This window comes from Antechinus flavipes, chromosome 3 (assembly GCF_016432865.1).
Source record: "Antechinus flavipes isolate AdamAnt ecotype Samford, QLD, Australia chromosome 3, AdamAnt_v2, whole genome shotgun sequence".
NCBI lineage: Eukaryota > Metazoa > Chordata > Mammalia > Dasyuromorphia > Dasyuridae > Antechinus > Antechinus flavipes.
Window position 1 is genome coordinate 15,603,215 of NC_067400.1, and position 26,641 is coordinate 15,629,855.

The following is a 26,641-nucleotide window of genomic DNA, read 5'->3' on the forward strand; positions in this document are numbered from 1 at the left end:
ATGATATGGGAAAGGGAAATATCCATTGTGTGTGTGTGTGTGTGTGTGTGTGTGTATGTGTGTGTGTGTGTATATATATTATATATATATATATATATATATATATATATATATATATATATATATATATATATACATATTCTTTGTTATACATATGACTAATTGGGGAGGTATGTTTAAAAATTGAAGGGAACATAAAAACAATAAACATTAAATGCCTATTATGTGCCAGGCATTGTGCTAAGTAAATATTGGGGATACAAATATATAAAAAAAAGGCACTCCCTGCTCTCCAGAAGCTTATAATCTGGTGGTGGAAGTCAAGACACAAAAGAAAAAAGAAAAAAGTGAGAATAGCCCTAATGAAGTCCATCTCAAAGAAATGAAGAACTGGTTGGAAGCTCTCTTTAAATGCAGGTTTGGGGAGCAATTCTTTGCTTTCTCCTCCAATCTCTTTGAGTTCCAGGCTAGTGCAGTCACGAAGTGTAATGCGTTTCCTGATGCTAAGGTTCACTGGGAGCATGATCACGATGGAGTCCAGTAAAAAGGACTCGGGCTGGCCTTGAGCCCAGAATTGCTCCATGTGCTCTTGTGTTTGCTTTGGTTCAGTACTTTCCCTGACACGACCTTTTCAGGTTCATTCTCTATCCTGATACAGTAAGACTGTATCTGGGCCCAAGATATGAGATTGCTAATGTGCTGGTAAGAACTGCCAGTTATTGTGGAAACCGAGTATCATAGAAACCTTGTCAGATCTGTTCTCTTTTCTCCATTTTTGTTGTCTTCCTTCCAGGTGCATCTATGAATGCCCTGGAAAATTTATGACTTCACCGAGTTTCAGATCAAAACTTTTTTCATACTTGCTTTGCCTCTATTATTTTTGTTTTGTTCTTTTTAATGAGACAACAGTTACATATGGTAAGCCATAAGCAAAAACGGGCATGGAAAAAAAAAAAGAGTCAATTGTTTTTAGTATTTGTAAATTTCTGTTACGTTGCTAAAATGGCACCTGGTTGCATTATAGCTGTATTGTTAGGCTGAAGAGCAGACAAATTTCAAAATAATGTCATTGTATAAGCTTGAAACTGTCATTTAGGATTGTTTCATGTTAAATTTGTACTTTGTTGGTTTGGGGTTTTCAGGGAGTTATTGCTGATTTCACATCAGAATAGACTTGAGCAGCTGCAGGAAAACTTCAGACAGAAGATGCTGAGTGATGATAACTGGAGAGAGAAGGTAGTAATAATAATAATAATAACAACAAAACAACAATAACACACTTCTCAGCAGCTCGTGATTTGTTTACTTTCCTGACTTCTGTTCATTTGCCAGAAAGTTGTATCCACTGCCAAACTGTCTTGTACCTACTAACTTTTTTTGGATACCTTCCTGAAATTCACTAGTCCAAGTTTGCTTATGATATTTATCTTTTCTACAATTTTAGGAGATGTAATGGGAAAATTATGGCAAAAAAATGGCAAAATCTCTAAATCATTATTTAGTGAATATGAAAATCAAAAATGTTTGATTTTCTGTCAAAAAAAGCCCAATAGTTTTTGTTATTATAAAAGAAAAAACATTTTATTTGAGTCTCATAAAATGGAAATTAAGACTCAGCAATGGGCCATATCCTGTGACCAAAAGTTTATATTAAAAATGAAAAAAAACATTAAGTGCTTTTGATTTTAAAATATCTCAGAATCTGAAAAGAAGAGAGAACAATCCAAAGATTACCTTTGAAAGAAGCTTATGATAAATTGAAAAATCACTTGGGTTTTTAAAAATCTCATTGGTGCATGTTAAACATTTACTCTAGTCCAATAAAAGTTGTTAAAGATTAACTTTCAGATTCTTAAAACAGAAAATTTTCTTAATCATATTTATAAAATACTTCAATAACTTTTACTTCTAATACAATACTATATACAATTGATCATTATTAATTTTACTTTGCCTTTTAAATTTTACATATTTTCTGTCTACCTCATTATCTTTTCAATTACAATATTTATTAGATCTTTTTGGTACCTTCTCTCTCTCTCTCTCTCTCTCTCTCTCTCTCTCTCTCTCTCTCTGTATATATATATATATGTAATTGAACTTTGCATAAAGAAATGAGAACACCAAAAAACTCCTATTAGGAATCTATTAGTAATTTCACTAAGTTAATCTACACAAACACTTATTCTTTCTTCTACTGCCAATAAATAAAATTGGGTTTTTCTACATTAACAATTGGTTTAACTCAGGCAGCTAGGTGGCGCAGTGGATAGAGCACCAGTCTTGAAGTCAGGAGGACCTGAGTTCAAATCTGACCTCAGACACTTAAGACTTCCTAGCTGCATGACACTGGGCAAGTCAATTAACCCCAATTGCCTCAACAACAACAAAACAAAACAATTGGTTTAACTTTTTATAGTGAAATGACGAGTTAAGGTGAATGATGCTTCACTCAAAGTAGTCCTGTTAGCACCCTTACATAGATATGAAATCGGTGGGAAAGCCCCTAACTTATCTGAACTTCAAATTGAGAAATGCTTAATCAAGGCTTATTGAATTGAACTTTGAGAACAATAATTTTGTCAGGATGATTTTGTTTATGCATAGGGTTTCCTAGTACTACTTCTATAACCCCATAACTCCTCTTATTCCCTAAACTTATCACTACTCTCAGGCTGCTTAGAATGACTCTTCTCTGCTCGTTCCCCTCCCCAAATCTGAACATTAAAAGACTGGACCGAGATGAGGGGACAACAGGAAGAAGGTGATTCCAAGAACCATCATCTTTTTGTTCTTCTAGTTCCTCTTCTCGGTTTAACTCTTAGTTAATAGTAGCATTACGATTATCAGAATGTTTAACAACGGAGCTGGCTGGCTTGGTGAAGAAGTATGGTTGTCTACATTTCCAGCTGGTCAGCAGAGTATTTCCAGATGCTTTTGGAAATGCTGGTCACCTTGCCTCCGAGCTTCCCACTTGGTCTAGTGTTATCCATCCACAGGCATTGTGTAATGCGTGTGCTAAGTGAGGGGGACTAAATCAATTGGTAACAGCAAAATATATACAGAAAATTGAATAATGCTAACATTCTCATCAACGCTCAAGACTGTCCTTCACACTGTAAAGGTGCGCTGGCAGTTAAACCTGACTTTCTAGATTAAAGATGGCAAATAACTTTACTGCGGGCCATGGCTCTTGATTGGTTGATCATCATTTAGATGATCTAAAACCTAGATCACTAACTGGAAGCTGGAATAATAATCCATGGAAATATGACTCTAAGGATTCTGCAATCTTTCCTAAGACAGAGAAGTAGTTGTTAATATACTATTGCCATCTGTTTCCCAGGTTGCTCTGCCTTGCATAGCAATAAAGCATATGATACAGGCTCTTATCTTTCAGCATTTAATGTTTTTTTTTTTTTCCTCACCATTAAGAAAATGGCCCAATAGAACATTTCTGGGGGAAACTTTTTTTTTCCATTCTAATTCTTTTTACACGTGGCTCCCACTGACTAGATTTTTTAAAGTTGTTTGTTATTTTTTTATTTTCAAGTATCTTCTGTGGAGCCTAATGATGATAGGTATGTCCCTCCAGATTTAAATAGAAATACTTAATCCTCTTTTAGTCCTTTATCATTGCTCATTCATATGCTCTTAACCCTTTTTATGTTTCTCTCCATATTTGTACTTCAAAGTTGCTCTTTTCATCAGAAATCCTTAGAAGTTCCCTAGTTCATTAAAACTCCATCATTTTTTTTCCTTTATCATTAGACTCAGTTTGCTGAGTAAGTTATTTTTGCTTTAAGTCCATATTTTTGCCTTCTAGAATATTATATTCCAAATTCTCTGCTCCTATAAATTATAGGAGTGGCTGCTAAAATTATGAGTGACGCTTACTTTATAGGAGTGCTGCACTTGAATTCTTTCTTTCTGGTTGCTTGCAGTATTTTTTCTTTGACCTAGAAGCTCTGAATTTTGGCTACAGTATCCCTGAGAATTTCCATTTGGGGATTCTTTCAGGAAGGGACTAGTGTGTTCTTTCTCTTCCCTCTTTACCCTCTTGGGCCGTTTTCTTTTTTTGAGATTTCTTGAATTTAGTTATGGCATCTGCTAGTCCAAGAATAATTTAATTTTTTCTCCTCAATTTGTTTTTTCACATCAGTTGGTTTTTTTACCCTGAGATAACCTTACGCTTTCTTCTCTTTTTCAGCCTTCTGACTTGGTTTCCATGTCGTCTTGTGGCTTCTCTATGCAGAGTTTCAGGGAATTTGTTACTTGAGAAGTTTCTTGTGTCAAGCCGCCGATTCCTTTCCAGATTTCCCCCTGAGCTCTTGTTTCTTTTCTCATTTTTCCTCACGTGTTCTCAGTCCCTTTAGAGCTCTTTTCATTCTTGCTCCCTCTCTTCCAGCAGCGCTAGTCGGGAGTTTGTTCCCCGTTCCTCCGGGAAGCGCGGCCTATGGAGACTTGGGGGCCTCTCTTCCTTAACTGAACCCCGGGCATCCCGGGCATCCCAGACTCGCGAGGGCGGCTTCTTTCGTGTTTGCTCATTCTTCCAGCCTTTGGCGTTGGGCCCGTTCCGAGGGCCTGGCTCTGCGCCCTTCCCGAGGGAGGTCCGCCCCGCCCCCCGCCCGCAGCTTCCCGCGCGGGCCCCTCGGGGTCACCGGGCCGGAAGTCCTCGGCTCTCCCTCTGCCCTTCTCGGGCAGTTTCCTTTGCTCTGGGAAGTGAAGTTTGTACGGATAACTGAGGCCCTCGCTTGGCCGAGAGAACGAGCCTTTCTCTGTGTGCACTTTCCAGCTTGAATCGGAGCTCAGCAAGGAGCGGACCCGGCACAGCGCCGAGTATCAGGAGCAAGCTCTGCGGCTGAAGGAGGAGGCCAAGCTGGAGCTCGCCATCGAAAGGGAGAAACACCAGGAAGTGATCAAGCACTACCAGAAAGAGCAGGACAGGCTTCAGAAGAAGGTTTGTAGCGTGGAGGCCGGCCATTGGCCAGGGGGAGGGCGCGGGCAGAGGGCAGAGGGCAAAGGGCAAAGGGCGGGCTGCCTCTCTCCCGCCGATGGGTTCCGGGTTTGGCGCCTGAGGGTAGAAGGGTGGGGGGCTGGCCGCCCAATGTGACCCCGGGGTTGCTCTGAATTAGGGTGGCCCCACACCTAGAACCAGCAGGAGGGGGCCTCGAGGGGCCGAGGCAGGCTGGCCTGTGACCCCAAACAGCGGGTATTGCCAGTGTTCTCCGTTTCACTCGGTCATCCGCACCGGTGACGGACGGCCCCCCCTCGCCAGAGAGCCAATCAGCGGCGACGCGGGCACAGCGGGAGCTGACTGACGTCGCCAAAACACTACCGGCCGCGGCAAATGGGCTTTTATGTGAATTCCCCTTCGAAAGGAACTTCGGCGGAACCGTTACCTGGGGCAGTAGCTCTTGGAGGCCCGCTGGGGACGCGGACTAATCCCCGGGAGCTCGCCGAGAGTGGGGGAGCCCTCTGGGCCCTGGTGCTACGGCTGCCTAACCCTTGTGCTTTCCTTATTGTTATCTCGCCAGGAGCAGCTCGAGTCCCAGTCTCCCTGCTTTTTTCCCCTTGTTTAACAGAAGATACGTTTCCCCCCCCCCCCCATATAAATAGGCTGTGGGATTACAAAATTGACAAATCAGTGTGTTTCAATAAAGGAGATTTAAACCCAAACAAGCTGGTACAAGGTCCCCCAAATAGTCACCCCGCACTTGCATCTGGGAGACATTGTAATAAAATAATGCGGGTAGCTGAGGTTCCCAGGCAGGACACAGGGCTTTGCTATCCAACTTAAGATCGATAATGCCGGTAGTTGCCGTTGGCCGTGACATTGAACTCTGGCCCTCAAGCAGGGCGGCCAAGCTCAGGGGAAAGAACAGGACCCCAGGGAGGTAGATTCCGACGGTTTTGTGCGACATTCATTGAGAGACCAAGCGTGCAAAGTGCCACGGCAGCTATCGGAAAGCAAACGGACCGAGAAACCTGGTTCAGGCCAGATTCCCTTCCCAAAGCCTGCACAAGATCAAGCACAGACATTTATAAAAAGTTTCTTCAAGACTAAATCCGTTTTTGCTTGACAGCATTTTAGGGGCAAAATTAAAATCTATAGAAAGAAACTATAGTCTGAGGGTTTGGGTTTTTTCTGACAGTCCATACAGTTCGTTTGTCTGAACAAAGATAATAATTTGCTTATCATTGTTAATAACTGTAATAAGAGCGTAAATAAGCGCTGCTTTACCTTCTAGATGACAGACTTAATAGCCAGTGCTACCAACGATCTTAGGAAGGAAGTCGCCACCCTAGAGAAGAAGCTGCAGGAAACCCAAATGCGGCTCGCGGAAAAAACGGCGTCCAAAGAAGAGGAGATTCAGAGCCTAAAGGTTCTGGTTGGAGAATTTGAATCCCGCCTGAGGAAGGAGATGGACAATTATGACTCTATTTTAGAGGATCTGAGGAAGGAGATGAAGCAGAAATCAGACGAACTAGAAAAAGTAACACAGGAGCACACCCGGCTGGTGCAGCAGCTCACGCAGGCCCAGGAAGAGGTAAGAGTGAGCCAGTGATGGGGGGCAGATGGGAGATGCACAGAGGCGGGGGAGGGAGACCCAGGTGCGAGTCCAGCCCTGACACCTTGAATGCAGTGTTTCCTCTTCCAAAGCGGGGAGATATGGGGCGGCTCCAAGGCGCAGTGGAGAGAGCATCAGCCCCGAAGTCAGAAGGACCCGAGTTCAAATGTGACCCCAGGCACTGGGCAAGTCACTTAACCCCAATTGCCTCAGCAAAAAACCAAACAAAAAAAAGAGGGAGATATGAGTCCAGAGAATTTCTAAACTATCTTCCATCTCTAAAATGTTCTGACTCTTGACTGCTACTGGATTGAATCTTATGAGCTAAAATGCTGAGATGAATAATTTTGAATTTTTTTACTCAAGTATATATGGGTAATCAAATTTCTGCCGGAGCATTTTTGGGCATGATCCTTTGCCATATGCACTTTATGTAATTTTCCTTTAGTATTGACCCTTTCTGTCAACCTAAATTATTAAGGAATTCACTTTTTCATTGGATTTTTTTGCCTTAAAAAAAATCATTTTGGCCATGTTTACATTTCAATTTGACTAACTGAATTCTTTAATTATGAAAAGGTCTAGTTCTTTTCACAGTAAAAATTGCTCATGATGCTAGATTTCTAAATGTTCGGAAATATTGGCCAGTTACGAAGCACTTTAATCATGAAAACTCTTGCATTTGGAAAATCTGATCCTATTGGAAGAACGTTGTGAGCTGCAAAGCAAGGACAGAAGAGGGAAGAAGAATAGGAACATCCGTTGGGTGTTAATTGTATATTTCCTCAAGTACATTGGACAGTTAATGGTCATGAAGGCAGATAGGGGAGAGACTATAATTGTAGCACTGGGTGGTTAAAAATAGACAAAAAGGAAAGAAAAAGCTACTGTTGTCTGTTAAGCAAAGTATATAAAAAATGGCCATAGACATGGAAGGACACCCGAAAATAATCTAAAATAATCTAGTAATCTAAACTGGTGAAAGGAGCAGAAGGCAGCTGTTGTGGCAGAGAGAATACCGGGCCGAGAGGCCGAAGGCCTGCTTTCTACTTCCAACCCTGCTCCTGATGAGTCACTTCATTTGCTCATCTGGAAAGTGGGACCATTATTCCTGCCCTAAGTCTCCCACTGTGGCACTAGCGGCGAGCTTCGCCCGTATAAAGGAAGGAGGAATGACTCAGTGGAGCCCAGGAGATGAAGGCCATAAAGAGGGACCCCCAAGGGCAGTCGTGGCAGCTGGGCTCTGGGAATCCAGATGATTCCCGCTCTGAACCTGCTCGCCTGCCCTGAGACGAGGGTGGGTAACTGCTGTGACCAGGGAGCAAAGAGGGAGAAAAGGGGCCCGAGAGCGGCCTCCAGGCAGAACTGGGTAAAGGGGGGAGTAGGCAGGTGGGGCTGTGTCTGGTTTTGTATGTCATGAGGGTTGCCAGAGAAGGCGGAGGCTGACCTGGACTGGCTGGGGAAGGGGAGCCACCCAGGGTCCCCTGCCAAGGAGGGTTCTTTGTGAGTGGGTGAATTTAAGGGACATCTTTGTACGTCCCTCCAATCAGCAGGGGATTTATATTGGCTCCTTTGGAGCCATCCGTGTAACTGGATGGGGATTCCACTTAGACATCAATAATGGGGAAGATGGGGGGGATGGAGCAATAGACTTAGGAGAGGTGGGCTGGGTTTTGTGCAGCCCCCTGGCCTGGGGTTTGGCCTGGAGGAAGGGACACAGAACTGGGCCAAGGGAGGGGGGCTGACTCTGCTCCAGCTGCTTTTCATTATAAGATAGAGAAAGTTTCTGGCTGCTTTTGGGAACAGCTAAGCTCTAGAGGTGCCTCAGGAAGTCAGCTTGGGATGATGATCTGTAAGCAGGAAATGCATTTCAAATGTGGAGGACACTGGGCTCCCTCCTGCCAGAGGAGGCTGCCTGTGACCTCAAGGAGATAAAACTCAGAACAAGTCACAGGAAAAGGGCAGGGTTCCAACCTTCCGCCCGCTGGTACCGTCCCAGAGGGGGAAACTCCAGGAAGAAATGGGGGAGGTCCGAGGGGAATACTGATGATGACGGGGGAACGGTAAAGGGGAAGAGGCAGCATGAAGGAGATGAGAGCAACGCTGAGGAGAGGAGATGGGCTCCAGTGAAATAACTTGGCAGAGGGAAGCAGGGGATAAACAGGAGAAATGAATGAATGAGCATGAGACTTCTGGAGTCAGAACGCCAGTCCTCTTCTTTCTTGGGCTGTGTTATCTCTGGATGGAGGGGAAGAGGGGCAGCTCTAAGAAAATCTTACAGGGCTAATAAATTAACAAAAAATAGAGGTTGAATAGGAATGGCTCCGGGATATGACAGAGCCAGCTGGAAACGGGAGAAGTCTCTCTGTGCCCCAAGTTCAAGGCCAGGTTGTTTCAGGGCAGGAGATCAGGCTCTGCCTTTGGAGCCTAGCAGTGCATTGTGGGAAGCTCTGAATGAGTGCACGATCCTAGCTCCAAAGAGTGAGCTCGTGGGGCCCTTTTGGAGGGGATGGGGGAGAGAGGGACCAGCAACTCAGAGCCAAAGTGGATGGGGTAGGAGCGGCCCGTGAGGGATGAGGAGGAAGAGGAGCTTCGGGGCCGTGAGGGAGGGAGGCCCTGCTGGGAGAGCCTTCCATCCTCGCGCCTCAGCCCTCACTGGCTCCGGGGCTCCTCCAGGCCCAGGCACAGCAAATGAGCGAGCCCTGAGTAACTGGACAGGGTTTTGTTAGGTTCGCCCCAAATCCAACCGGGTTGCCAGGAGTCTTCTCTGCCTTCCTCCCTTAGCTTCTCCTTTCTCTTCTGCCTTCTCTGACATGGAACCGGTTTTTGTTCTTTCCTCTGTGTCCCGAGCAGACTGACCGACTAGAGAAGTGGGTACGGGGTTGGGTGCCGTGGGAGTCAGAAGGCCTGGGTTCAAATGCTGGAGCTCCCCTTCACCCCTTGGATGACCTTGGAAAAGTAATCCCATCTCTCTGGATCTCAGTTTCCTCATCTATCAAATGAGGACAGGGACTAGATGGCCTCTAAGGGCCCATGTGACTCATAATCCCATGAGGCTCCTTTAAACTGGCATAAGTCACTGTACGTGAGCATCTGAGGGCTCGGTTGTCGGGGCCTTTTGGAAAAGCCCTTTTCCACACGCAGCTTCCATCCCCTCTGGAGGATCAGCTCTGTCCAGGCTGTTTTCTAGCACCTTCTACACTGTCCATCCTCCAACTGTCCAGTTACCCAGAAATGTCACTTTAAGTCACATGTGGCCCCCCCGGGGACCACTTCTTCCACCTGAGTGGCTACTGGCCGTCAGCGTGGAGGTGCTTCCCCCAAGGCCAATCCGAGCCAGTGGGACAGTAAATACGGATGGTTCTGTGTTCTCCAAGTCCACCGTTTCATCATTTTTTTGATCAGCAAGGTTCTGATGAATTATCACCGCAGAACCTTTTTGTTTGGCAGAGCTAGGTTTTTATGATCCCCATTTGGAGAAGAAGAAAAACAGACATGGCTATTGGAAAGATTTCAGAGATTGTCTTGGTCAGTGACGGAGACAAAACTAGAACTGGGAGCTCCCTCCTCACGGTCCTGCCATGAGTTCAGAGGGCCAAGAATGGATTAAGAGAGAACTAATCCCTTTCCTTGAAGGCTATGACACTGAAGGCTTTCTTTCCTGCGTTAGTCTTCCATTACACTCTCTACAGATGCTTTTCCACCACAAATGAGATTCTCACCTTCAGAATGATCAAGTTGCTCAGCAAGCTATTTCTCTTTTCTCACCTCATTTTTTCTTTCAGAATTGAAAATAACTCAGTTTTCTACAGGAAAAAAAGAAAAAACTCTTAAAAAAAAAAACCATCTACAGCAAGTATGGAAAGTTGGCCATTTTTTAATATAAAAAAATCTTAGACAGATGGAAAAATCCTCTATTTTCCTTTTGACATTTATCTATAATTTTTCTTCTATATAATTTTTATAACCTTTCTGGTTGGAGTGAAATTAAATTATGCTTAAAACACGTCCAACATGGACCTCGTTTTAGATATGACACAGACCTAGTTCTTTCCAAAGCAGCCTTGAGGCATTGGAAGACTTTCAAAAGTAAGGACCCTTGCCCTGGGTTTATGGGTTAAATATGATGCTGGAGTTATCAGATTACAAGGAATCCCTTGGGGAGAAAATTACTTAGTAGCCTAGGGATTGAATTCAATTTACTAGTTATTAACATTTCCCAGTGTTCTTAACTTTTGTTTTTTTTACATCTTGGAATCCTTGAGTATTCTGATGACATCTATAAACCTTTTTTCAGAATCATGTTTATAAATGTATAGGCTCCATAGGATTACAGAGGAAACCAATTATTCAGAATCATGTTTATAAATGTATAGGCTCCATAGGACTGCAGAGGAAACCAATTATTCAGAATCATGTTTATAAATATATAGGCTCCATAGGATTACAGAGGAAACCAATTATTCAGAATCGTGTTTATAAAATGTATAGGCTCCATAGGATTACAGAGGAAACCATTTATTCAGAATCATGTTTATAAATGTATAGGCTCCATAGGATTACAGAGGAAACCAGTTATTCAGAATCGTGTTTATAAATGTATAGGCTCCATAGGATTGCAGAGGAAACCAATTATTCTGAAATGCAATTATCAAATGTGTTCCTAATCTTTTTTTCATGGACCTGGGGTTCAGAGGCCCAGGACCAGATAGAGATGTATTTTGAGAAGCAGAACAGCGTGATGGATCATGGGCTGGCTTGGCAGTCAAGAAGCCCTGAATTCAGGTCAGGAAGCCCTGAGTTCAGGTCATTCTAGCAGAATGACCAAAGTCAAGTCACTTAATCTGTCACTGCTTCAGACTATATACTATTACAAGATGCAGAATTGCTGCCTGATCATCATTAATGAAGAGATTTCCCTCTAACAATAAAATCACAAAAATGTATAAATACCTTTTAATTCTTTGAAGAATAAAAAATATCTACATCATTTTAAGCATCCATGTTTTCAAATTATCCAAGTTTACTCAGAAATGAATTGAATGGTTTTGATTTCCAATTTAGATGAGGTCTGCTTATTGTCTTTTTACAAAGCTAAATTCACCAAAGGCTTTTTTAAGATCTTAAATGCATTAAAGAATTTGGATCCTATTCTTCTCACTTTTTTAAGCTGTTAATTTTTCCTCCTCAATAATATTTTTTCCAAGATAGTAAAGTAAAAAAGTGAAAAAACAAAACAAAAAAAAAAGTAAAGATCATTTTCAATATTCATTTTTGCAAAGCTTTGTTCCAAATTTTTCTCCCTCCTTTGCTCATCACCTCCCTCCCCAAGACAGCAAGCAATCTGATACAGGTTAAAAATGTGCTATCCTTTTAAACATATTTCCATGTTTGTCATGTTGTGCAAGAAAAATCAGATCAAGAGAAGAAAAAAAAAAAACAATTAGAAGGTGAAGATATTACGCTTTGATCCACATTCAGTCTCCATGGTTCCCTCCCTGGATGTGATTTGCATTTTCCATCCCAAGTCTACTGGAATTTAAGCTGTTAATTTCATAAGCCAAACTGAGCATATTCTGTCTTGTTCTGTGCTGTCCATGTCTTCCAAATGAAAACATGACCTTTAAAAAATTACTCTGGCCAATTTTGAAGACTAGATTATCTCCTTGCCCAGAAAGATACACAATTCAGTGTGAGGAAAAGCTAGTTTTCTCCTTCTTGTCATCTATGATCCTACCGAAGCATTGAGAAGCTGCAGCCATCAAGTCTCCTAGTCATATCCCATCATCCCATCCCTAAGTATGAGCCTAAAATATCCCCCTTCCCATTGCTTTTCAAGATAAGATGAGCTATAACCCTAGATCCTTCCTGTAGGGCACAACTGAGTTATAGTCTCCAGTTTGTAGAAGAATAAATGAAGACAGAGTTCCCAAAGGGCTGTTCTGCTGCTTTCACCCCAGCGGTAAGAGACAGGAATAGAATGGGCGTAACCAGCTTTCTCAGCCCTTCAATCTTCAGTTCAGAGAGACCTCCTGGTTCCAAGAAAGAATAGGAGAAGTAGAACTAATTTTTTTGCCCTGGAAACTAATAACCTTGAAGAATAAGTTGCAGAGCAGGGGGCCTTCATCTGAGGACAGTTAGCCCCTACCATTCAAGTGAATTCTGAGAAATATTGGCAGCAAAGACCCAGTTTGTTCTCTAGAGCTCTGCCGAGCGATTTTTAAAAACTTTTCGGTTTAACCTAGACTGGAATATCATTGCCTGGGATGACCCCAGGGTTTGGTTTTTTCCTTTTAATTTTCCCCACTTAATAGTATTTCATTTTTTCCAATTATATGTAAAGATAATCTTTAACATTCATTTTTGTGAGATTTTGAATTCCAATTTTTTCCCTTCTCATCTTCCTTCTTCCCTCCTCGAGACAGCAAATAGTCTGATACAGATTAAATGTGTACAATCATCTTAAACATATTTCCACGTTAAACATATTGTGAAAGAAAAATTAGAACCAAAGGGAAAACCACAAGAAAGAAAAAGTGAAAAAAGTATGCTTCAATCTGCATTCAGTCTCCATAGTTCTTTCTCTGCTTGCAGATGGCATTTTCCATTCCAAGCCATCGGAATTGTCTTAGATCAATGTATTGCTGAGAAGAGCTCAGTCTATCATAGTTGATCATCGCACAATATTATTGTTACTATGTACAATGTTCTTCTGGTTTTGCATCAGGTCATGTAAGTCTTTCCAAGCTTTCTGACATCAGCCTGCTGATCGTTTCTTATAGAACAATAGTATTCCATGACTTCATCTGCCATGACTTATTCAGCCATTCCCCAACTGATGGGCGTCCACCCAGTTTCTTGCCACCACAAAAAGGGCTGCCATAAACGGTTTTACACATGTGGGCCCTTTTCGCTTTTTTATGACTTTTTGGAGAGACAAGAGCTAGTAAGTGGCCCTGATGAATCAAAGGGCACACAAAATTTTGTAACACTTTGGGCAGAGTTCCAAATTGCTCTTTAGAACGAACGGTCGGGGATCAGTGCACAATTCCACCAACAATGCATTAATATCTCCTTTTTCCCACATCCCCTCCAATATTCATCATTATCTTTTCCTGTCAATCTAATAGGGATGGGGTGGTTCCTCAGACTTTTTAAATTTGCATTTCTTTAATCAATAGTAGCTTAAAGCATTTTTTTTTTTTTGCAAGACTATAGATAGCTTTAATTTCTTAGTCTGGAAGTTGCTCCAGTGCTTTGTTCTGCACAAGTTTCTGTATAGTTCTATTATTTCCTTTTGAGACAAATTTTTGTCAGTTGAGAGATTTGACTTTTCCTTTAATGAGAGCTCATTCCCCTTCACTTCATTTGACAAGATCATTCCACTTATCCCCACTGTTAGCAGCTATCAGTTTTCTTTGCAGTCTCAACTAAGGGACTTTTTATCTCAGTTCTACTTAGTCTGATCATGTTGAATTTTGAGCCAACACTTCATAAATATTATGACCAATGAATTTAAATGGTAGATAAAGAACAAAATGAGAGACTTCTTTCATAGGCAGCTTGGTATTATTATATTTGAGAAAACTTGGGCAGAACCCTTTGAACATTTTAGAATGTTTCTAATTGCTATAGTGTGATAGAAAGCCAAGCAAATGTTATCTCGCATGCTGTTAATAAAATATTAAATTCAGTCATTTTCCACAAGGTTTTCAGGGACTGAGTAGGAAGGGAGAGAGCCAGCTGACAAAGTTCAGATTTCTCGGGGACCACATAGTCCAAGTCCCAAACAAATCCTTCTGTCCACCCTGCTGAAAGGTGGTCTCCAGTCTTTCCTCCAAGACCTCCAAAAATGGTCACCCACTGGAAGCAACCTGAACTAATCACATGATAGTCCTTCAGTCCTCTTACCTGAAGATACCAGTCACATCATCCACATCTGATCTCTCCAAGGTCTTCCAACTTATTGTCGTCATATGACACAGTCTTGAGTCCCGCTCATGATCATGCTTTTCTCATGGTTCTGAAGCTTCCCATGTTGGGAACATCCAGGAGGTTCCCACATAAGAGAAGCCCAGTGGATTGGATTGATGGTGGAATACTATGTCTAGCATTAGAAGGGCCCTTCTGCACCATTTAGCCTGATATTCTTCTTTTACAGAGGAGGAAAGTAAGACCCAGATAACCCCAACTTTTAGGATCCTTTAAATTGGCATCGGGATGACTTCTCGTCGCTGCTGGCATTTTTACAGTGCTAGCAGCCTTCCTCTGGATTTTATTAACATCCTTCTTAAAAGATGATACCTAGGAAGGAATATAGTGTTCTCAGTGTGGTTTGACCAGAGCAGAGTAATACAGATTTCTCCCTGCCCTCTCTGTCTGGACTCTGCTTCTGTCACTGAAGCCTAGGAACGTAGAACCCATTCTTAGCTGCCTTACTACTCAGTTAATTCACAGTGAATTTAACTTGCTAAAAGCCCAAGGTCTTTTTCATGTAAACTGTTTAGCCATACTCTGCCCCATGTGATAATGTATAATTGAATTTTTGGTAGCAAGTGTAAGAGTTCACAATTCTCCCTTTTAAAAGCCGTTATTAGTCTCCTCCTGCTTGCTAAGTTCTTTTAGAGCTTGACTTTTGCCATCCAAAGCATTGGCTCTCCCTCCTGGCACTGACTGCATCATCTATAAATTTGTCAAGCCAAGTCAACAAACATTTATTTAAGAGTTGCTGTGTGTCAGAGGTGGTACTAAGTGCTAGGAATAAAGAGGAAGACAAAAGACTCTCTCTGCTATCACAAAGAGCTCATAGTCTCCGCGTATGCATGGTGAACAGGAGAAAATAGAAATAATCAGAGGAAAGGCAGTGCTAAGTTAAGGGGATTTGGAAAGGTTCCTTGTATAAGATGGAATTTTAGCTGGAACTTGAAGGAAACTGGGAAGCCAAGAGATGGTGAGGAGAAGAGAGAACATTGTGGCCCTGGAGGACAGCCAGTAAGAATTCTCCAAGTGGAGAGATGGAGCGTCCAATCGAAAGAGCAGCTAGGAGGCCGGTGTCACTGAATTACAGAGTACGTGTTTGAGACGACTAGAGAGGTAGGAAGGGACCAAGTTATAAAGGACTTTAAAAGCCACAGGATCTTATATTTGAACTTGGAGATAATAGGAAATCACTGGAGTTTATTAATAGGGGAATGATAGTGGATGACCTGTTTTCAGAAGAATTTGCCAGAGGAGTAGAAGATGGACTGGAGTGGAGAGAGACTTGAGGCAGTTGATGAAGCATGAGGATTACATCAATGCCTTCATTTAAGTCATGAATAAAAATGTCAAACGGCGCAAGGCCAGCAATAGATCCCCAAGACACTCCTCCAGAGACTTCCTTCCAAGATGACAGTGACCCATTAATAGCTGCTTTCTGAGTTCAGTCATCCACCATTTCCAAATCCATCTAATTTTACTTTTCTAGTGTATGTCTCCATCTCGTCAACTAGAATTTCATGAAAGACTTTATGAATTGCTCTAATGATATGTAGATAAACTTGATCCACAATATTCCTCTTAGAGATCAATCTAGTAATTCTGTTAATGGGGGAAGGGAAGGAAATAAGCTTAGTTTATCATGTCTTCTTGATAAAACCATCGTGGATATCTGTGATCATTGCTTCCTTTTCTAGACATTTAACCATCCCTTTAAGAATTTCTTCTAGAGTTTTTGCCAGGAATTAAAGTCAATCTCACTGGTATTTAGTTTGAAGAATCTCTTCTTTTCACTTTTTGACAATCAAGCACCATTAGTGCTTTTCCAGGCTTGTAATTCTTCTTCTATAACTCAAAACCTTTAAAAAATTAATAACACTGGTTCAGCAATCACATCTCCCAGTCCTTTTAGCCTCATTGGATGTCATCCATCTGACTGAACTCCAGGGCGGCTAATTGTTCCCTTACTATCACCCTATCTTTGGGATCAACTCCCGATGGGCCATTTTTATTCTGTTCTCTTCAGTCCACAGATCTTTCTCCTTGGAAGAGAAAACAAGAGCAAAATTAGAACAAGTGTTTCCCATTGTCCCAGTCACCCCAAGAGATGCAGCTTTCTACTGGTATAGTTAGAGAAAAAAGCCTTTTCATTATCCTTGGTTTTCCTTGGAAACCTCCACAAATTCTGAACTTGAGGCCTCTGGATTCTTCTTACAGAGCTGTGACAGTCTCTCCATTCACTTTTATTATTAGACTATTATTTATTTAACTATATTTATATTTATCATATATTTATTAAATATCAACCAAATGATAGACATCTTGCTTTGTTCTGGGTGCAGGGGTGTGGGTTAAAGGACAAAAATGACCCTTTGTGACTTGCCCTTACCCTCCATCTTCCTTATCTGCCTTTTCCTCCCAAACAAAATTGGCCATCGAGTCTCCTTTGCATCTACATAGCTTCTTTCTTAAAAACAAAAACAATACTGTCCCTTTTCCTAATTGTTTTTCTTTCTGTCTTCAGAATTTTATTTATTGATGTTTCCCAACCCCCTTAGGCTGACTTTCCCTGTATAATTTTAGGCCATTGACTCTTAAATGACTCTTCTTTGAACCCTTTGAAATCTGCTCTCCCCAAATTTGAGGTTCGTGTCTCCCTATGGTTTTTCTCTCATCAATCATAATTTCCTCCCAAGGCTTCTATCATTTCCATTCCCAAACAAGTTCCTCTTTCTTGGTTAGAATCTGCAGGAGGCATTGTTATGATGGTAAGAACTTTAGATTTGGGGTCAGAGGCCCTAGGTTCAAATTCTAGCTCTTCCACTCACTATGTCTGTGGCTTTGGATGAGATATTTCTATTTTTCAAAGCTCAGTTTCCCTATCTATTGAATTAGGGGCTTGGACCAGGTCACCTCCAAGGTGTCTTATAATTCTTACATTCTAAATATGATTGATTATCCAGAATTGAAGTTCCTAATGTTGTCTCCTGTACCTTTAGAAGCTAAAATTATTCTTAAGGAAAACACAAAATTGTTAGCTACTTTGTGTTTGAGGGTGGGGATAGAGAGGGAGGGAGGAAGGAGGGAAGGAGGGAGAGAGGGAGAGACAGACAGACAGACATAGACAGACACAGACAGAGGAAAGAGAGTGAACGTTCTATCTAAAAATACACAAATTTTTAACCTGAGGTCTATGTTTATTTTTTAATATTCCAAACTATTTTGGTGTAAGTGGTTTCCTTGGTAACCATACATATTTTGTTTAATACCATTTAAAGGCATTCTTCTGAGAACCCTTCTGAGATTCCTGAGCAGGGGTCTACAGACTTCTCCATGCTACCCAAGAAGTCCATGATCTAAAAAGAGTTAAGAATCTCTATTCTGGAAGATGTCCATGTAATGGAAATGTCCCACTATCCATCCTCCATGACAGACTTGTGACTCCTCGTCCATTCCCTCCTTCTCTCCTCCTTGTCTTTGGTACATTCTGATCATAATATCACTTTTCTTTCTCCCCTTAATTTTAACTCGAGTGTTTTTGCCATGTTGTCTGCCCACTCCCTGTCTCTGATCCCTGAGTTACCTCACAGAAGTCTGTTCCCTTAATAGTCAACATTACTTTACCCTCACTCAATTTTATTAATTTCATTTCTTTGAAATGGAGAAAATGGAAGTCGCCTTCCACTGCCATAGGTAGATATACATATATACATATACATATACATATATGTGTGTGTATATATATATATATATATATATAGAGAGAGAGAGAGAGAGAGAGAGATGTGTGTATTTAGATGTGTGTATGTATGTACAAACACATACACATATACATATTTTTTCAATTTTTTTTTATTTTATTCACTATCATTGTGACCTCAATAAGGTCAAATTTGCCTCTTTACTTTCAGATGTCTTACCTTGAATGAATGAATGGCTTTGTTCATTTGGAACAGACACAAACATGTAGGTTTTTTTACACAAGATGTTCCAAAGTTTACAATTTTAAATTTTAATAGCTATATATGAACTATTACATATGATATCATGGGTCTCTATTACGGACAGCTTATTTCTAAAGAACATATAACATTTTTCCCAATAATTACTGTATTGATCCTAATTCACAAATTCCACTGTTGTTTTTTAATGGTGTGGTATAAATTGTTCTTCCAGTTCTGTTTACCTGGAGCATTTCTGCTCTGAGTCATTTCATCAAAGTTCCCCCAGATTTCTCTGAATCTGCTCCTTTCATAGTTTCTTAGGGAGAATAATAGTTCATTGTTTTTGTGCGCCACCATTTGTTCATCCATTTTTCCAGTCTATTTTTTTTTGTTCAAAAGTGCTATGATAAATATTGTTGTTCATACAAGTGCTTTCTCTCTTTGATCTATTTGGGGTGTACGGTATGCATAGATAACTCATCTGGCATGTGGAGAACTATTCCAAATTACTTTCAAGAGTGCTTCAAGCAATTTACAGTGCAAGAGCAGGGAAATATGGGGTCACGGGGTCCCTGATGGGAAGCTGTAAGGAACCACAGATGGCCTCGTTTTACAGATGAAAAAATCGTGGTACAGAGAGGTTAAGTGATACTTGGGGTCAAGCAGCTGTCTGAGGCATAATATGAACTCTGGTCTTTCGGACTCCGTGTCTATCCCCGAGCTTCCCGGTGTGCCTGTTTCCCATAGCCCCTCCAACAACTGTCATTATCCCCTTTTTGGCCATCTTTACCAGGCTGGTGGGTGTATAGCTTAAAACAAAATCTTTTCAGTTTTATATAATGAAAACCATCCATTTCATCTTTTGTGATATTCTTTATTCTTTGGTCAAGAACTCTGCCTTTATTCATGGCTGTGATAAATATATCTCCCTCTCTCCCTCCACCCCTCTCTCTTTTCTTCCCTTTAGCTCTCTCTTTGTCTCTCTCTCTCACTTTTTACATATAAGATGTTGATCTGAACCTTTTTTCCTAAAAACAAAAAAGAAAAGAAAAATCACTTCTGGTCTCTGTCTTTCTGCACTACCTAATTCCCTCTTTGGGGAATCGGTTGGATTGATTATGAAGGGATATAGTTCTTTTCTCCCCATTAAAATGTATGTACTGCCTCATCATTTTGCTTTTTCCTATTGCTCAAAAATTTTTCTTTTCTGTTTCTCTTGACTCTTGTGTTATCATTCAAAGTTTTTGCTCAGTTCCATTTATTTCAGTCAGTAAGTATCTATGTGTCAGTCATGGTGCCAAATGTGGAATACAAAGAGAGAAAGAATAGTTCCTGTCTTCAAGGACCTTTCAGTCTAATGGGGAGGGACAAGCCATAAACTAGTACAAACCAATTTTATCAAGAACAAATCAGAGATAATCACAGAATGACGACATAAACATTAAGAAGGATTAGGGCTTTGATTTTGTCTGAGATTTGAAGGAAGTCGAGGAACTTGAAGGTAGAGATGAGGATGGAAAATATAAGTAAGGCAAAGGGACTATCTGTTGAAAATTCCTGATGGAGCATCTTATTTGACATGTACCTAGCCCACAAACTTACTCTCAGAACCATAATGATGTGGATCCTAAATTTTCCATGACACTTTCCTACATGTTCAGTTTAGTGACAGTATCTAATTGCCCTTAGATTTAAACAGCTAAAAACTGAAGGGAGGACATCTTTTTTTTTTAGTCTGAGATCTAAAGTTTTCTAAAGCTTTGTCTATAATCACAAACATAAGCTAATTGAATATAATTCAATTAAAAACAACAACAGCTGAACTATGTAAAATGGCCATTTTAATTTTGCCCATATGACTCATAAATGTAGAGCTAGAAGTAACCCCAGAAGCCATGTAGTTTAACCCTTTCATCTTACAAGTGAGGAAACTCATTCCTAGGGACGTAGAATGAACTCATCTCCCAGATCTGGCATCGACAAGTGGCCAAGTCACTGAAGCTCATATTTACTTCCAGTTCTGTCCTTCATCTGCAAAAAGGTCTGGAAACGCTTTATCTATAGTTGTAAGAGCTCAATGTTTGGTAATCTATAGGAAAGCATTTTTTAAAATTGTAAAATATTATTTTGATCATCACCATTTCTTATAATGGCCTTGAACTAATTCCAGGAGACAGTATTGCTCAGAATAGTTCAAAAATGTATATATGTATGTATGTGTGTGGTGTGTGATGTATAAGGGTACATACATATACACACATAATATAGACACAAATTGTGTCTCTCTTGTCTTTTAAGATGAGATGTTGAGATGTTGACCTGAACCTTTTTTTTTCCTAGACTGCAAATCTAGATAGACAAGTGGATAGATAAAATGGGTGAGATAGCATGAGATAGGTGGAGAGATAAACTATAAGAGATAGCATGAGATAGGTAGATAGAAAAATGGGTGAGATAGATAGCATGAGATGGGTGGAGAGATAAACTATAAGAGCTAGCATGAGATGGGTGGATAGGAAAAATAGGTGAGATAGATAGCATGAGATGGGTGGAGAGATAAACTATAAGAGATAGCATGAGATGGGTGGATAGGAAAAATGGGTGAGATAGATAGCATGAGATGGGTGGAGAGATAAACTATAAGAGATAGCATGAGATGGGTGAATAGGAAAAATGGGTGAGATAGATAGCATGAGATGGGTGGAGAGATAAACTAGATGAGATAGATAGTATAAGATAGATGGAGAGATAGAAAGACCAACTTTTCCTCTGTGGCTTTCAAGTTACTGGACTCCATGACACAATAAGCTTTCCTAAAAGTAGATTGCTTGATCATTTCCCTCAAAGTAAAATACAGTGTTTGGGGCTTGAGGAATAGGAAGTTCAAAGAGAAAAAGGCTGATCAAGAACATACGGGTTCTAGTCCTGCTTTTCTCCGGGAATAGCTGGATGACATCAATGAAGCGTCTTCCAGAACTTAGGGCAATGTAGGGCCTGGGGTACTTGGGGACTAACCCTCCTGCATTCCTTCCCCCTTTAGTATAGGGCTAGACTGGAGGGTCTCTGAAGCCCCCTCTCCCGCCCCTTCTCCCAGGAGCCTCTCTGGCAAAGGAGCAAGAAGTCCGAAGCCGGAGCTCTGGCCCCGAGTTTGCCTGTCCAGATGTGTTGCCCTCCAGCCAGCCTCAGGCGCCCCCCACTTAAGCCCGGCTCTCTCTTTCTCATTTTCAGACCACTTTTCTGCAGGAAACAGTGAGGAGAGAGTGTGAAGAACGCTTCCAACTGACTGAAGCTCTGAGCCAAGCCCGCGAGCAGCTGCTGGAGCTCCAGAAGCTCAATGGGAACTTCCCTTTATCCCGCTCTTCTCTCAGTCAGGACAACCTAACCTCCCCCACTTCGATGGTCAGCAACAAAAGCCTCTCCTGCCCAGCTCCTGGGAGAGGAATCAAAATCCCCATCCTGCACTGCGTCTCCAAGGCCCCTAAATCCCAGAGCCAGAACAAGTCCCCGGGAGGGAGCAACGGGGCGAGCTTCCCCATCCCCAGGCCTCCCAAGGGAAAGCCGTCCTCAGTCAACGAAACGAGGCAACGAATAGCTGTGATCCTGCAGAGGAGGCTGAGTAACCAGCCCCAATGAGCGGTCAGGGCAAGTTTCCACGTGCAGCACCCTGGGGCTCCCCAGCTGAGGGTGTAAAGGAGCTAGAGGTCTTTAGGTTTAACTTGAATTCTCCAACAATCGTGAGAGAAGATCGGCCCCAGAGAGTCAGAGGGACATGGAGAGAAATGGAGAGAGGGCAGTTGGGATCTTTCTTTTATAAAGGACCAGATTTTCAGAGATTAAGATTTGGGAGCTCGATTTAAAAAAAAAAAAAAAAAAGCTAATCAGTGATTCAATTTTGTGGTCTCATTTTCCAAGAAGCCAAGAACTGAACTCAAAAGTTGCTCAGGAAATCAAGTCGTGGGTAGCCCAGAGGGCTACTTGCCATATGTAGGTCTGACCCAAACGTGTAGTTTTAGAGATCACAGCAGAAATTGTCCAGCTGGAGACTCTGTTCTTTTTCTTGTAATACACAGAGATGGATCTCTTCTTCTAAAGAAGGCAGTGCTTTGGACTTTTTTTTAAGTGAAATGAATCATCTTCATCGAATGATCATTCATGGAGAGAAGGAAAACACTTTATCCTAGGATAAATAACTCCCAGGAATCTTAACTTGAATTGTTTTCAGAGCTCGTGGTCCTCACTGTCACAAGGATGTCTCGTATCTGTGCCTTAACCCCTTTGGAACATTGAAAATCACCGTGACCTTTATTATTGTTGACCTTTTTGTGTTAAAGTTAAGCAATAAAGGTAAGTAACAGCTAGGGCGCCAGGCACCTGTGTAAGATAGGTTGACAGTCTGGAAAAAAAGGGGCTAAACTTCTAACATTAGAAAATAATGACTTTGATTTTCTTAGCCGAAACATTTTTACGGTATTTTTCAGTAAATGCGATTTTTGTACTTAGGATTGTTTAGATTTAAACTTAACTTCTCAAACGATGGTGAGAGAAGATCAGCCCAAGATAGTCAGAGGGACTTAGAAGAAGGCAGTTGGGGCCTTTATCTTTGGACGCTTCATATTTTCTATTCCCAGACCGGATTAGTATAAACAGAAGACAAAGCCAAGCATTTGAGGTCTGTTAAAATTCTATATATGCTTCAAGATTCTACCCCCTCCCCATTATCCTTTTCTCATCTCTTCTTTTCTCCTTAGATTAAACAAAATATCTTAAATAAAATTTCTCCTTAAATCTTTCATTGGTTACTACATCAGGAAGTTCTAGCCTTCAAGGCCCTAGACTGGGATGATATTAACAGATGTGTAATAAATCGCTTGTGTGCTGTTATAATATTTGCCTTTGATATGTCATATTCTTATTGATGAAAGTGCCTTAAATCCTATCCATGTGCAAAAATGAAGAAATTGCTCAAATGAACCCCATTTCCAGTGTCTCAGAATTTTAGGGGCTGTCACGGAGTCCTAGAGTCCTAGAACTTTCAATAATTTCCACATGAGTATATGGAGCCCCCCTGAGAACAGGTTTATTCTTTTGTCCTCGAGTATGACAAATAGTGATACCACATGCTTCCATACCCTGCCTCACATCTCGTGTTGACATTCCAAGAAGAAATGGTAAGAATAAAAATCATATAACGGGGCTTGATTGCAACGGATTCCAAGGAACTGTCCAAATTGGTCATAGCAGAATTTGATTTGAGGAAGGGGAACATGATTTGAAATGCTGGCCATTGGCCCGGGCTTAGAAATCTTGCTTTGTTTTACAGAGAGTGATTTTCATTATAACTCATAGAGTTATGGGATTTTAGAGCTGACAAACTTTACTGATTTTCTAATCTACTCTGCTTTGGGCAGAAAGACTTAGAAGCAGATAATTTAGAAGGGACTTAGAGATCCCTCATTTAACAGATAAAGATCCTGGGGCACAAACAGGCTGGGCAAATTGCCCAAAGTCACAAGTAACAGAATTGAGATTTGAACCCAGGTCCTCTGATTCCCTAAATGTACTTCTTCTTCTAATGTACTAATATGTTTTCATACAGATGAGAAAACTGAAGTCTTCAAGGTTTGGGAACAGGGACGTGGCTCATATAGCTAGGGGGCAGAACTAGGCTGAGGAGCCAGTTCCCCAGTTCTCCATCTTCTGGTCAGCATGTTTCCCTTTTATACTATTCTTTCCATTCAGGAGATATAGGTCTTCTATCTGCAAATTAAAATTGTTTATTAAAAGGGGGGAAGGGATGACGGTGAGCTTGTTGATAGTGGAGGCATCTAGTCCCATTTCATAAGAAAATATATGATTATCTCATTATCATGTGAAAATAAATGAGGGCAACTTTCTCCCATGTTCAGTTAAGCTTTGTTTTGTTTTTATCTTGTCCTTCCCCCCTAAATTATGACTCTGCTCCTAGGATCTCAAAGGAGAGAACGGAATCTCTTAAAGGTTCACAGATTGTTATGATTATTATTAATATTAAAGGAAATTATCGATAAATCTTGGCTTCTATATATCAATTCAATAACAACCCAACTTAGCGAGTATTAAGGGCTCTCTATATATACAAGGCACTGTGCCAGGCAAAGGAGTCACAAAGATAAAAATGAATCAGTCCCCACCCTCGGGAGCTTGCATTCTCCTGGAATTACTGCTAACCACTTGCTTTACAATGAGTAACTTTTAGCGAGTCAGGTTTACTTATATCCAAATCAGCCTAAAAACAAGCTCCTGAGTTCCTGCTAGATTATCACATTCATCAAATGTCCACAGAAGCAATTCTGGAGAATGCACAGTTGGCAAGAGATTTCTTTTTCATTCTAAACCTTTGAACGCCATCATCTGAGCTGTATAAAAATACATTTGAAGAAAATGTTTTAAGGGAGAACAAAAAGACAACTAGAAGTCGAGTAAGTAAATAGGGGTAACAGAGAGTAAGGAAAAACAATTTAATAGCATCTCTTGCTTTCTCCCTCAGTCAGTGAACCTGCTGGTATCAAACACTGACACAAAATACGCATATTCCTGACAGGAAATCTCCTAGTCAGACTCAGCTCTCCAGTGTATATAGAAGGTCATCCTCTAACCCCATACTCCCTAAATACCTAGACTTTCCAGTGACCTCAATGGAAGATTTATGGACATGTGGAGAATAGAGCATCACTGGAAATTTAACCTTGTTCATTCACTGTTGAAATTCTAAAAGAAACACCATTTTATTTTTCCTCCACATTAGGGTTATTTTTTTCTTTTTTAAATGAAAATTAATGGATTCTTTTAAGTAATTTTTAATTTCCTGAATAAGAACACTAAATATTTTGCTCAGAACTACTTAAACTCTGTATTTTCTGGTGATAGAATTGACTGGAAATCACATTAATATTTTAAATTATGGAAGATTAAGAAGCTGATGTTCCATTAGGCTTTAAAAGTCTTTGTAGCCTTTAAAAGTCATTATTAACCAATTATAGTGATAGCAAAGTTCTCTGACTATGGTGTAAATGTTATCAAACTTTATCACATAAGTGCATCAGCAACCTCTCAGATTCATGTGATTTTAAAGCACAGAATTGATATGTCCCCCTAATCTCCCGAAACAGTTAATGCCCAGCAGCTGAAAGCAGCAAATTGAAGATCACTCAGTCTTTATGTATTGCAAGAACTTGGTTGATTTTGTGTGGAAGCTTCCCGAGCCCTGCCATTTGGAGAGGGGTGTGTGGGATCTTTTTCCCTTCCAGGCCATTTCTGAAGGAGGGAAGCATCCATTAAAGGCTCCCTGAGCCTGCCTGGGAATATGCTCGGTACTTGATCCCAGGAGGATGGTATCCCTCGAGTTTGAGCCAGTTACCCTCTACAAACTGACCCTGTTCAAACTTTAGATCCCAACTCAGGTTCTAAAAAGGGTGAATTGATTGTTCCAGTGCTGCCTAGTGCATTTTGAGGATTCAAAGGATCTTGGGGAGCACTTGTCTTTCAGGAGTTCCTGGTAACTCTTTTCCATCTCTGTGCATTGTTAAATCGTAATGTCATAGATTTAGTTGAACATTAGTCCATTTTTCTCATCTTACCAATGAGAAAATAGGATACTGTATAGTATAAAATGATTTGCCTAAGGTCATGAAGCTAATGAAGGACAGAACTGGGATTTAAACCCAGGTTCTCTTCTTCCAAATCTAGAGCCCCTTGCTCTTCTAGGTGACAAGGCAATACATACAAATTAATTAAAAATAGGCTACCTTAGAACATGGGAATCCATTGAACCGATATCTTGGACCAACGCTCCCTGATGTACACATGGACTCATTAATGATGGATGATGAATAGCACCATAGATGCAAAGCATCCCCAAAGTTATTTCTATAGTGCCTAAAGAAGTTCGACCTGTGTAAAAAGAAATCTTTTAAGATGTTGCTAATGTATTGCATTCTTTAGAAACTCCAATATGTGTATTTATGTATTTGGAAATTCTGATTTTCATTTAATGGTTTCCTTGACAATATCATGGCGGTCATCCTCAGAAAAACAGATATTATAGCATTTATGGTATTGTCATAATTGCATCCATAGCATAATTCCTTTTTATATTATTAAAGCTTTTTA

General features: G+C 40.9%; 1 protein-coding gene across 1 annotated transcript; it reads left to right on the top strand.

Moving 5' to 3' along the window:
• Positions 1-154: 154 nt before the first annotated feature.
• LEKR1 (leucine, glutamate and lysine rich 1) lies at positions 155-26,618 on the top strand. Its single transcript, XM_051983074.1, has 4 exons — positions 155-1,236; positions 4,796-4,960; positions 6,252-6,551; positions 21,722-26,618. The coding sequence occupies exons 1-4, from the start codon at positions 1,207-1,209 to the stop codon at positions 22,124-22,126; spliced, it is 900 nt and encodes a 299-aa protein (XP_051839034.1). The 5' UTR covers positions 155-1,206; the 3' UTR covers positions 22,127-26,618.
• The last annotated feature ends 23 nt before the right edge of the window (positions 26,619-26,641 follow it).